At 46.1% G+C, this 13,629-nt stretch overlaps 1 protein-coding gene across 1 annotated transcript in view; it reads right to left on the reverse strand.

Moving 5' to 3' along the window:
• CDK5RAP2 (CDK5 regulatory subunit associated protein 2) overlaps window positions 1–13,629 on the reverse strand; it is a gene marked incomplete at both ends in the record, with an annotated part of 167,128 nt that overhangs the window by 29,603 nt on the left and 123,896 nt on the right. Inside the window, 4 exons of the mRNA XM_084237826.1 lie at window positions 1,736–1,784; window positions 7,478–7,710; window positions 9,464–10,020; window positions 12,048–12,187. Coding sequence (XP_084093952.1) covers window positions 1,736–1,784; window positions 7,478–7,710; window positions 9,464–10,020; window positions 12,048–12,187 — 979 coding nt within the window. The remainder of the gene's footprint in view (window positions 1–1,735; window positions 1,785–7,477; window positions 7,711–9,463; window positions 10,021–12,047; window positions 12,188–13,629) is intronic.

Genomic DNA, 13,629 nt, shown 5'->3' on the forward strand with positions numbered 1-13,629 from the left:
AGGACTCCAAAGCTGCAACGCATTCATTAACAGGTAAACACCAGCTGAGCCTTTGCCCAGACAGCGTGATGGATGCGTGGGCTTGCCTGCCTTGCACAAGAGCGGAATGGGCCAAGGGCATCCATTTAATTAGCTTGGGAATGACCCATGTGAGTGCTAAGTCTACAACTCAAAAAAGGTAGACGAGGAAGAAAAAGAAACAAATCTGTCAGGAATGGTAAAGGTGGCACATGGCTGAGGACTGACTCAGCTCCAGCCTCCCCAGCTCTTTCTCCAAGCACTCACCGTTGTCTGGCAAGACGGCAAACCTGACCCTACCTACTCCTACCCTGCCTCCTTCCCAGATTCCCTCCTCCTGTAGAACATTATTTGGACTTAAGACCAGCCCAACGCAGCCTGCCTGCCTCTCTGGCCTTGGCTCACAGCTCAGGGACCAGATGCTGCTTTCAAGCAGTCTTTTCAAGAAGTTATGTCACCCTCCTTCGAGCAGAGACACTCTCCTCCCAACACCTGTGCCCTCCACTCTCGTCCCTCAGATCTCAGCTTGATCTCCATTCTGAGAGGTCTTCCTTCCCTTCCATGGCCTATCCATGGGATATGAACTGTTGTTATGAGGATGGAAGTGGAGAGCAGAGGCTGAGAGACACCTGTGAAAATACTGCAGTGGGAGAAGTATATTTCTTCTAAACTAATTAAAATGTTCTTCGGTGAGTTCTGTGGTCTGCTCACTCTGATGATGCTGGTGGCCTTCACAAGGCCAATAAAATAGAAGATTCTGGACTTCAGACTGGTCTCTAAATTGCCCACAGCATGAACAACATTTGGAACCTTTAACAAGTAAACAGAAGCGGGCAAGATCTTGGCATTTCCAGTTGGCCATAGAGCAAACACAGTGTATAATTCACTTATTCCATGAACATTTTGTGAATAACAACTACATGCCAGATACATGGAGCTGGCACAGATGCAGACATATTCAAGACACATTTTCTCCCTCAAAAGTATTGTGGAATAACAGTGAGAGTCCAGGCAGTGGAATATGACAAATTCAAGTTCTAATCCCAGCTCTGCCTCTTAATAGCAAGTATGTGACTCTGACCCCAGGCATGGCATCCTAAAATGGGAACAATAAAGTTGACTTTCTAGGGTCAGAAGCAATGAATGTGAATGCCTTGGGCAGCGGTTAGCACACACCAATACCCAGTTAATGCGAGCTCCTTTTCCCTTTCCAGGAATTCTGGGAGTGGAAAGATAAATGCAGAAAGTATTATAATGCCATGTGGTAAGTGTTGTAATGAAATTATAAGCCAAGTGCCACAGGAAGAGTCGCTGGTTCTGAGATATAGTGGAGAGACAGGTGGTGGGAAAAGCAACCGACTCTGTAGAAGGGTTTCAAATTCAAAGAGGAGGACAGAACCTAGAGCATGTGCACAGGCATGGCCCCAGAGCGATAAAAGCCAGGCTACAGGCTAGAATTTACCCTGCAGGTGCCCAGGAGCCAATGGAAAGAATGAGACCATCACCTGGTCAAATCACCTGGCAGAACTGCCACAGGTAACCAAAGACAACTGAACTTAGGTTGCGGGAGACACACAGCATGAACTCTTGGTTGTGTGTGGCCACTGTGGTTTCATTGGTGTTTATGCTTTATTTACAAGCAGCAGAAACTAAAAGAACAGTCAGAGCTGGAATGTTTAAAAAGCCAGCAGACAAACCAAACCTGCAAAGTACTCACCGGTCTACCAGTTCATTCTGGGTGCTCATTTCCACTTCAACTGATTTTCCTGGAAGCAGATATATCGAGAAGGAAAACATTTTTAAAAACTGTTCCCTAATAATTACCTGCTTGTACATTGCAGAGGCACTGTTCCATTTGTTGAAACACTCTTTACAACAATCCTGGATATTTAAAGTGGAATCACCAAGAATATAATTCACACCATGGACTCTCCTACATCACTGCTCTGGCATGGGTTAAGGTAGGAAGGGGACAACATTGAATCTAAAAAGCATTCGAAACACACTGCTGGGTGCAAGCTCTTTTCCTTCTCTAAAACTCTGATACTAACAGAATACATGCTCAATTATAGGAAATGGGTATCAGAATGAAGAAAATGAAGAAAAATATCACTATCGCCAGGCAAGTACCCACTGCGGGCACATTACTAGATTTCCTTCCATTCTTTATTCTGTACGTCTTGGCACGGGTGATACTGTATTGTGACTTAATTTTTCACTTTGTACTTTGTTATAAGCATTTCTCTTACTCAATTGGCTTTAGAAACACCATTTTTAATGACCACATTAATATTCTGTGCTAAGCATGCACATACGCCACAATTTTTTCCAGCTCCCTGTTTGACATTGAGGTCATCTCCAATTCTTCACTTGTATAAATAAATGAAATAAACATCGTTATGCCTACAGCTTTATCTGCATTTAAATTATTTCCTTAGGAAAGATTCTCAGAAGTGAGATTATTAGGAAAAGGCAAATATGAGCAGAGCTGAAAAAGTCAGTATCGGCAGCAAGGAGAGTGACCAAAAGAAATGACAAAACAAAATAAAGCTCAGAAAGTAGCTCAGCCAAAGATGCTCTGCTTCCTCCTGCATGTCATCATTTGCTGTTTGAAAGGAAGCACATGAGCCCAGATTTCAAAGAGACTAACAACTTTATTTTAAAAATACTTCAGAACTCTGGAAATTGCAGGCTGGGATGAGCTCTTTGAAGAAACTAACGCGTGGCTAAAGAAAAAAACAAACCCTTCTAAAGCTGTACTTGAAAAATGAGACTATAATTAAACTGCACCCACACATACCATTTTCAAAACTACTCCTAAAAGGAAAGTTCTCAAACACCACGGGCAGAGGAAAAGATCCCTGGAGACTCGTGCATTTGCTTGATGTCTGGTGGTTCCCACCTGCAAGCCTCCAGGCCACATGAGCAGCTGTCAGGGCTCCCTCTCCACCTCAGGGGGTTGGCCCCCAGGCACCCAGAGTCAGAGCCATATCCAGAACACCTGAACATCACCTACCACTCACTGCCGGGCAGCTTTGGTTGCTGCAAGGGTCACACAGGCCTGAGCAGCCAGACACCAGCCCTAATACCATGCTTCAATACCCTCCAGCCCCACTAGGTGTCGCCCAATCCTACAGTCCTAGCACCAGGATCTCCAGTCTACAGTTGGGAAGTGGGAATCCCAGAGGTTCTCACTGCCAGTCCACACACTCATGTCCCAGTGAAGCAGAGGAGAGGAACTCTGCTTGTAACTAGAGCAACCACAAATGTGCAGCTTGGTCTTCTTGGTTCCATCCTCACCAAAAATGTCACGATATTTTAGTTCCCCAGAAGGAAGAGACAGGTTGACAGGCCTGTAACACTGATGCCATCTGTCCTCCGTCCATCTTTCTGTCCTCTGCAAGGGGGGAAATCTACTTCTTATTGGGTCAGGCAAGAACCACTGGATACTCAACGAACAACTCACTTGGCATTTGGCCACCCGCACCTGCACGAGAATTGCTTACCAGCCTCAGTGGGTAAGATTTTGGGTGAAGAACCCTGAGGAGGGGTCACCTCTCCCAGCCTTCCCAAGTGCTTCAGAGACAAGAACATCACATCCTGCTTCACCTGCACTTTGCTCTTCAGGAGCAGATCTGCCTCGGGAATGTCACTACTTGGGGAGGCTTTCAACATTCATACACTCATCTTGAAACCGCCCCAAACCTCTCCTCAATCCCTAACAAAATCCATGAGCACAGAGGGAAGAGCCCTAGTGCCACCAGATGAGCTTCCCCTTCTTTTAGTAGAGCCGCTTTGGGCAGTAGAAAAGACTCAACGGTTGTGCTCCGCCTGCTCCCCTATCACAACAGAGCTCTTCAAGACCAAATGACAAATCGTTACAGTGGGGTCAGAGCGAGATCATGACACATGCTGCATGGAAGTTCTTGGTGGAAACGGCCTTGCACAAGTGCCAGGGCACCATCTGTCAACCTCTTCCCAAGCTCCCATCTCCCAGGCAGACTTCACTGGAGTAGGAGGCAGTGGGGGGCCTTGATCTTTTCAAGTAAAAAAAATCTAGTTATCTGGTCCATATTTGAGCAAGCTAGAGAATTATTATGTAGGATAGACTAGTAATGGGTTGGCTCACCTTGGGTTTCCTTTATGCACTGCTCTGTGCTGTACGCGGCCACCATTGAAGAAGCCTCTTTTGATACAGCGCCCCCTAGCTCAAAATCTAGCAATCAAACAGAGGGTAGTAGGGCTAGAAAAGGCAGACTCTGGAAGGTCTTAACAGCAGAAAAGGCCATCCATACAGGGGAGAGTCAAGGGCAGCTAAACCCCAACAGCTGTGGGGAGTCACTATAGGAAAAGTCAACCTGGCAGTTACCTTCATACCTGCCCCAGTGCTTACTCAAAATGCCTAAAGACCAAACACTCCTTCCTGGTTTTGGTTACTGGTCTTGGGAGGCACCTAAAACAAGGACATGGTAGACCCTTAATGAAATCCCTTGCCTATGGAGCCAGGGAAGAACCCCATTTTTACTCCCCACAAGCATTCAGAACCTACACTGCCATCCTACTTCTAGGGCTCTAGCAATTAAATATGACCTAAGAAATGGTAGGGATGTTCTTTGTAACAGCCCCAAACTGGAAACAACCTAAATGTCCATTCAGTGGGGAATGATTAAATAAATCATGGGATATGCATACAAAAGAATGCTCTGCAGTCACTAAAACTTACAATGTAGATGAACATTTATTATCTATAATTGAACAAAGGGGGAAGCTGCAAATAGGGCTGCTTTCAAAAAATGATACATACATATAAAAAAGGTCTAGAAGGATGCTCCAGGAGGTTCATGTTTTGCTGTATAAATGATGCAATTATAAGAGTATCTGCTTATCTGTTATTCTACAATAAACATATACTGCTTCGTATTAATAAAAAAAGAATGTATTTAAATTTTTTAAGAACTCATGCTATGCAACTGCCTCAAATAAAAACTACTTTATGATAAGCTTGTTTCATAATTCAGGAGTCAAACCCTTTTAGAAAACAGGATCCAAGGAAGACCCACCTCTGTTAACTTTTATTCTCTAGGGAAAAAAAGAGCTGTGGTGAGGTTCCTGGGACTTTTATGCCCTTTGTAGAAGAAAATAAAGTTCTGTCTGTGTTGTTAAGAAATGCTAAGCCTGAAATGCTTCTGCTTCCAGAACCCACAGGAAACAAGAAGTGAGATCTCCCTGGGCTTGTCAAAGTAAATAACTAAAAAATAAATCAGGGGGAGGGGCAGCCGGTGCCAGAGGCACTCTCACAGCCTCCCGCTTCCCAGGGCCCAGGCTGACGGCTTGTAGGAAGAAAGAGACAGACGGAAAATGCCTCGGGCCTGGAAGACACAGCTCTATCTTGAGAACCCGGTTATTTCTGCAGTGATAAAACAAAAACTAGCTTGGGAAACTTCAGCCAGAAGAAAGAGGATTTCATAAAGCTGGGGAAGTCAAGTGCTCTATGTCCTGGCTCCCAAAGGTCCCTGGGGACAAGCACTAAGAAAGTTAGCCTGCACACGCCTTAAGCTATTTGGCTTTTTTTAAAAAAAATCAGGAAATACCTTCCTTGGGTCCAGAAGGACAAACTATCCCACATTCTATCTTATAATTCAACTGAACATGTGTGAACCCTCACGAACCATCTGTTTTATATGTGTGAAGACAAGAACTAAGGTCAAATCCCAGCCCCAGAAAGTCACTCATGACTTTGAGCAACTGACTTTTCCTCTGCTTCAGTGAAATTCCGAGTCTAGAAGCTGCTGTGAGGAGAAAGCCCCGAAAGCACTTGGTGCCTCCAAAACAAGCCCTGAGCACTGAGCCCAGCTTCACACCCAATTTAAATGTAACCCCTGCCTCTCACAAAGAAGCCTCTGACTTGGAACAGACTTGCATGAGGAAAAGATCACTCTGACTATAGTGTGGAGATGGCTGAAGCTGGAGGCAGGGAGGAGAGAGGTGCAGGGGAGGCGACAGTGGCAAACTGGAGCCACAGCAGCAATAAAATCAGATTTGGAATATCTGTTGAAGGCAGAGATTCAAAGGGGCAGCTGTGGGGTTCGGGTGATGAGAGGGCTGACTGAGTGGTGTCCTCCAAGACGTCATGGGAAGAAAGGGTCTTCCCAGAGAGGCCGGGAAGAATGCAAGCCCAATCTAGTGGGTTTAAGAGAGAAAGGGGGCCTAGATAGGTCTAATGGATATTAAGGAGGACACCAATAATGACATAGAGGCCATTTAAAATGATAAACTTTTTAACTTTGGAACTACCTTAACGTTTTTCATATTCAAAAAACACCAACGGGGAGGAACTGAATACAAACAAAAGCAAATCTACTTGTATTTCAAATGAATAATGTAACACTGTAGAAAGAATGAAAACAAGTAACTTTTAAATTCAATACTTGACTAACCCTTAGCCTAAAACCAAACAGAACTAAACAAATCCTGGCTCTTTCAGTCACTATGTTTCTTTACGGTTCTGGTGTTCCCGTCATCGCGGGATGGAGCAAAAGGCAGACGTGGCCTGGGAGTCAGAGTTCTCACTGCTGGAGAAGGAAGGGCAGGAAAGAGCAGTGGAACTGGATATGCCATGAAGATTTTTAAACTAAATCATACATTTTTATACATGTGTGTGCATGCATGTGTCTGTGCACAGATGTGTGTGTGCACGTGTGCCTATAAGGCAACTGAAGGGAGGGGCTGTGGAATCGAGCTCACTCTCCCAGGCTCTAACACTAGCTCCAGGTAGACAGTCAGAATCCAGTGGCCTGTAGACACCCCGCTGGAGAGAGGAAACCCCTACACGTCTGGAGCCCAGAGGAGTCTGCAGAGGGGGGCACTGTGGGAGAAGTAAAGAAGACACACAGGGAAGGAAGACATAGTAGGGAAGAATTGGATTTTTCCTCATCTGGAGGAAGAAAACTGAGGTATCTCCCTCACAACTGTACAATAAAGAACACTGCGCTGAGGTTAGAAAGAAGACGTCCTTGGTCTGAGGATCAAGTAGCTAGAAGATAGGGACATGAGATTGTCAATCCACTCTCACTGGGTTCAGAAAGAAAATAGTAAGAGCACATGTGTGGCGAGAAAGAGACAATGAGAAAGCATGTGTGGTAAAACACTAACAACCAATAAAGCCAAACACAGGGTACATAATGTTTTTTTAAAAATTGGCAAATTATTTTTTTAAACATTTTTAGAGCAGGCTGAAGTACCTAGCAGGCTGGTGAGGTGGCCAGGAAGCCAGGCAAGGGACAGTGCAGGCCACCAACCACACGGAAGAGGTCGTGGGAGGGAGGGAGCAGCCAGGATAGCTCTGTGGTCACCTCCTGCACATGGAAGTGAAGAGGCTGAGTAAGGCCCAGGAGACAGCTCCCCTGGGAAATCGGGACCAACTGCCAGTGTTGGGATGGAAGGCCCCTGCCCCACTTACCACTGAGGAAGAGCTTCTCCAGTTTCTCCAGCAGCTGAGAACACTGATTCAGCTGCTCCTGGAAACCCTCAGCCACGCAGTGATCCACGTCGCTAGCCTGCAGCAACTCCTCAAACGCCTTCATCATGGTGTTCACATGCTGACGATAAATGACGCAGAGGCGGTGGCCATCCTTAATCTGCCGTCGTTGAAGGGAGAGCTCCCTGGCTTGGGACTGAACTAATGAATCGTATCTGATAAAAGGAGGAAAAGAAAATGCTTGAACCATTTTAGAACTGAATTTTTGTGACCTTAACACTAATTGGAAAAATGACAGAGCACAATTTTTAAAAGCCTGCAGCTGTACAAGTGTATATACACACACTTTTAGAAAAATTGAAACTATACAAGGTCACTCCTTCTTTGATTTCAAAACAGCCAACAAATGCTGGAACAAAGGTTCTTCTGCAATATGTTTAACCTTATAACGCCCCCAATTAAAGTCCAGATTGGCAAAGACTCAGGAGGACAATTATTTTCCATATACTCTTCACAAATACTACTCCAAATTGTAGAAACAAGTGCCCCAAAGGGTCAGGAGACCCACCCACAAAAAAAGAAACCATAAGGCAGGGAAACAGAGGCAGGATCCCCTCAACTGAAAGGTCAGGGAACAATCAGATACCACTACCATTTATGGGGGTCTGTGACCCGTCCATCACTGAGACAGGGCTTTTAATAAGTCACCTGGTGCTCCTAAACTTCCACCAAATATAAGAACCCCACCCCCTTTTTCCAAATTGTTTATTGGGATAAAGTAGGTTGACCTCTTTGTATCTGCTCTGGGGTTACAGAGAACCTCCTCTTTTTCAGAAGAAACTGGATCTCAGAGATGGCAAGGCTAGCTCAGTGGTGAAGATGCCCAACTCAGGCCTGTCTTCGCCCTTCAGAGCCCAACCTGTAGCAGGCAGTGCCACCCTGGCACCCGGCCCTCCCCTGGGAGAGCCCCAAGTACTAGAAGGCCCCAAGAAAAACACAAGTTAAGAAGACATGGCTCGTGTAAACCACGACCCTGTAAGCGAGCTCCAGAGCAGCTCAGCAAAGATGCTGCTCTTCAGTTCGACCTGCTCCCCTTTCCCTGAAATAATGTCAGTATGTGAGGCCCAACATGCACACAGATGACGGGGCACTGGACAAAGGCGGGACCCGGCCGGCTCTGTGATTCTGCCTGGGAGAGTCTCGGCAGCCTCTTTGGGACTCAATTTCCTCATCTACAAAAACTTATTTAAGAACATCTCCTTTTAGGTGATTCTGAGGACTAAATATGGAAGTGCATAACTGAGGAGACATAACTGCCTTCGGATAAACGCGAGTTCCCTTCCCTGTCACTGTTCAGGGAGTCTTGAAAAATTTAGTCTGGCTGCTGATGTTCTGAGCAGTGTGTTTGTCTCAAATTAGTGACGAATGAAGGTGAACTTTACAAATGATCCCATTTTTGTCATATCTCATGAAGCGAAACTGTACATATCTATGCCCATAAAACATATCTTCATGACCTAAGACGCCTTCCCTTTCAACACAGGCTTATTTCTCTAAGATGACCTTAAAGGGCAAAGATATGGAAAATATTTATATTCTTCCCACCCTGCCTAGGACATCAGTTTCCATTCCCAAACACAATGAAAGCCAGTAACAGGGCCCTGGAGTAAATACTGCCATTCAGCAAAGGAGCTATCACTCACAGTGTGACTGGTATAAAACCTTTACCCTGAGTCCCCAGCCTGATGGGGACAGAATCGCTCCGCCAGTTTCAGAGGACAAGATGAGTGTGGCCTCACACTCGTCTCCTCACAGGGCCTGGCTGCCTTACCCGGCCCTCAAGCCTTCTCTGGTGCACTGCCCACAGGGGGCAGGCAGCCGTCTGAGCTCATGGGCTCCTCCCCACTGGCAACACAGGGGAACTGCAGGTTTAAAAAGTGGGCGAAGGCAGAGGTGACTGACATGTACCTTGAGGGTGAGAGATCTTGGAACTTATTCTGCAGGTTATGGATTTCACTGAAAAGCTCCATGTTCAGATTCTGCTCCTTCTGCAGCTCACATTTCTGCTCTACTAGCTGTTGCTTAAGGCTCTCTGGCGTCCTGTCCTCAATCACCTCTGGGGCTAGCGGGTGGAGGATTTTCATATGTTTCACATAACGTACTTGGTGAAGACTTGAAAAGGTCATTTCTTCCTTGTCAGTTCTGCCCTTGGGTTTGTTCAAGCCATCCTTGGCCCCTTCCGTCCCACACAGTACTGTAATAATGGCCTCGCTGCACTGGGAGTGCTTTTGAAGCTGAAATAGGAAATTCCGGTAGCCTTCCAGTTCCATTTCCAAGTCACAGATTTTCTGTTTTAAGTTTCCTGTGTCATTTGAGGTATTGATGTTCTCAAGCCGATCAGTCTCAATCTCACTAGCTTGACTGGAAAGCTGACTCTTCGAACACAAAGTAGTGACTGAAGCTGGGCCCGGGAAATCTTCAGAAGGATTCTCTTTACATGTGGCTGAGATGGTAAGGTCATCAGGCTGGTAAATTTCAGAGTCTGAAAATCAAACAGTCATGTCAGTATGTCCTTTGCTGAAATCCACCTCTCCCCAAAGTCACTGCCAAGCTGAGACCACAGCAAAAGCCTCCTAACAAGCCTCCCTGGTTCCAGCCCCTCCCGCTGACCTCTCAATCTACCCTCTTCTAGTAATTGAATTTAGCCATAACCAACCCCCCCTCCCACCCCACCTCAATAATCCAAACTCCCTCTCACATCATCTGAGATGCTCCATGACCTAGTTTCAGGCACCTTTTCAGAAATACCCACTGGTCCCACTCCTACAGATTCCCTATTCATACATAGCCTGTTTCATGCCTCTGTGCCTTTGCATGTGCTGTTCCTCTGCCTAGAATACACTCCACCCTCCACTTTACTCCCAAGCACATAAGTCAACTGGTCCTTCAACACCAGTCAGATTTCCTTTTCTCTGTGAGCTCATCTCCAAACCACGCAAAACTGGCACTCCCCTCTGTGCTTCCACAGTGCCTCCTGCATGCTGCCTACAACAGATACACTCCATGCCAGGGGATTGTTTTGGAATTACTACTAGAGCTCTGTGTGCTTCTGTATTTGCTTACACAGCATCAGTTATGCAATTGCTCTCTCCCTCACTGGGCTGCAAGGCCTTTGCACAGGGACAGGTGTTTCACTGTCACGGTCTCAATGCCTGGCATGGCGTCTAAGTGCAGACCAGAAGTCAAGGAAGGTCTGGTAAACACCGGGGCTAGGTGAGACAACAGGAAGGGTGGTCATTCTAAGTACCCACAACAGACGAGTCTTCTGATTTCCATGACTACCAGTCTCCGGAAGATGGGTGACATCCCCTATACTGAGTTGTATTCACAGCCCTTCTCGGAAATGCTTCCTTACAGTTAAGTTCCCAGAGATGCAACCATATCTGTTTGAGAGGTAGAGTGAGAATACATAGGTGGCTCTTAAACTAAAGGCAATCATGGGAACATGGCTCTGCCACTTGCTGTCTACACAGACTTAGGCAAATTACGGCCCCAAGTGAGTCTCAGTCTCCCAGAAAGATGTCTAATATGGTTACAGTGAGGCTTCACCATGAGTTCAGAGCTTCTGCCCTCAAACACATATACCACACTGCCTCTGTCCAGAGAAACCTCAGCTCAATGTTAGGAAGTGGCTGAAAATTCAAGAGACAGCTGAATGTGGTAGAAAAACCCTTCTTTGTAAACAAAAGACCTGGTTTCAAACTGTACTGTCACTTCCTAGTTCATGACTTCGGACAAGTTACTTAAGCTCTCTGAAACTCAGGAGCTTCGTGTGCGTCAGGGCGAGAATACCGTTCATATAAGGATGTGTCTCTGTGTGGTGAGGATCACATGGAACAATATCTGCCACCAGGCTAAAAAGTATCTGGCATATAGCCATGAAGGAACCCAACTAATATCAACATCTTTTGCATCTTTTGCTTCCCTAGAACTGTTCAAAGGCAGCAGATAGCCTACCACTGGGGGCATACAGATGAGGGCATGGTTATCACAGTTCAACTACCAACTCTCAACCAGCGATGAGCAGGAAATGCAGGAAAAGCGGCAATGCGGGTGGGATGAGAAGACCTTGGGGATCCCTCAGAAAAGAAACAATACAAAAATTCCCTTTTCTGAGTTCTGCAACTGTTACCTGTGGCTCTGAATCCATTCTTGTCTCTTCACAGAATACAGACCCGCCATGGCCAACTGCCAGTTGCCTGAGGGCAGGCACCCTGCCTGTCCAGGTGACCCACTAGCACCCAGTCCACCGCTTGGGAGAAAAGTGTGTGGCAAGTGGACCAATAAGCTCAGAGAGACATCCTCCTGTCTCCTGACTCATCCTACTTACCGGCTAGGTGACCCTGGATCAATTCTTTTTAAAAACCTCAGTTCCCTCATGTGTTAATTGGGAACAGTGATGACACCCTAACTTGGGTGTTGCAGGGCTTAGCAATAACTTCATGTACACCCTCCCAAATAGGGCCTGCACACAGAGCTGCTCAGGACACACAGGGGCTGAATTCTGACCCATCTCAGAGCTTGTCTGCTGATCAATATCCCTTTCCTTGTCTGTCCAGACACAGGGCGTGGCTTTACTTCCTTTCTGCTCTCCCGGGCCATCCTGGTAGGCTGTTCCCACAAAGGGCTGGGCTAAAGAATTCAGAAAGAGAAAGAAACATAAATAAAACCATAGACTTGAAACTTAGCCAGGCAACTGAGAAGAACACAAAGATACAACAGGGAAAATAAAAACACAGGGGAGGCAAAATGCAATTTATAAGATAAAATTAATCTATCGAGCTGCCATAACAGGACATAAAAAGCATAAATATACTGTAGCTTGTCTGAAATGGTTTAAGTCCAGGCTCTCAAAAAACTATGAGTGAGAAAATGAATTCTATAGACTTGTGTCCACTTTTCTCAAGAAGAGAGAGGCCCCAGGGTCTTCTGGGCAACTGCGGAAGTACCACCTGGTTGAGGCATCCTAGGGTGTCAGCAAGAATTAAAAACAGTTACGAGCAAACAGCAAGCCTGGGGCAAAATGCCAAGGCCTCTGTTGGGCTGCATCACCTCTGCCATAAAATCTTTGCTCTCTGAAATCTCCCACTATTCCTGTCTCGTACTGATCTGTTAAATTATCTCCCCTCCACCCTATCAGACAGGGCAACCTGAAAAAGCAGAGGCTGCCTCTCATTCAGCTCTCTCTCCTATACACAGCAAAGGGTCTGGGAGCACAGCGGGTGCTCAGGAGTACTCAATGAATGTTTGATTAGGTGCCTGGATGGAGGAGAATGGATTAAGAGAAGGTGAGGAAGGAGGGAAGAGCAATCCCACCAAAGGCCAACTTATTTTGAAACCCCAACTATGGTCAACCTCAAAGAGAACCTAAAATTAAATGGGAAACACCTCTGGCTACTGATCATACTAAACCTGTACATGAAGCACTGCATACTAGGCTTCAGGACACAGTAAAGGGGCAAGCTCTGAAATCAGGCCTGTGGGTTCCAGTGGAGCGCTAGGAATTGGTATCAGTGTCACTCTGCCAGTCATTGGATCCCTGGAACTGCTGCCTCAATGATCAAACAGGAATATCATTGTACCTGTCCCCAAGGACTGTCAGGAGGACTCCAACAGAATAGCCCCTGTATTTAAAGTGGATAGTGAGGCTCAGTGAATAATAGGTGGTTATTTTATTACTGCCACAGGAAGTCCAAAGCTGACAGTCATCTCCCCTCCCCAAAGCACTCTGAAAACCCCCTGATCAGATGCAATCTCCCACGCCCATATACAAACCCTTCATTGGCCATTCCCAACCGACCTCAATCTCCTCCCTAACCCTTGCCCTCACCCCCTAGTTCTAAGGATGCCTTAGAGCAGTACTTGGCACACAGGACAAGTTAATACACGCTTTCTGCACCAATAAATAAAAGACCGCTGTTGCTGTTCTTGTTATTGTGCTGCAGCCGCTTGCTTACAATAGCAATTCAAAACCAGAAGTCAAGAGAAATACTTTGTGAATTCACGGATCCTGTGAAAATGATGGTCACATTACATATGTGCTTCCCTGCCTTGTTCTGAGATTTCCTCAGATT

Source organism: Talpa europaea, assembly GCF_964194135.1.
Source record: "Talpa europaea genome assembly, chromosome: 7".
In the NCBI taxonomy this organism is placed as follows: Eukaryota; Metazoa; Chordata; class Mammalia; order Eulipotyphla; family Talpidae; genus Talpa; species Talpa europaea.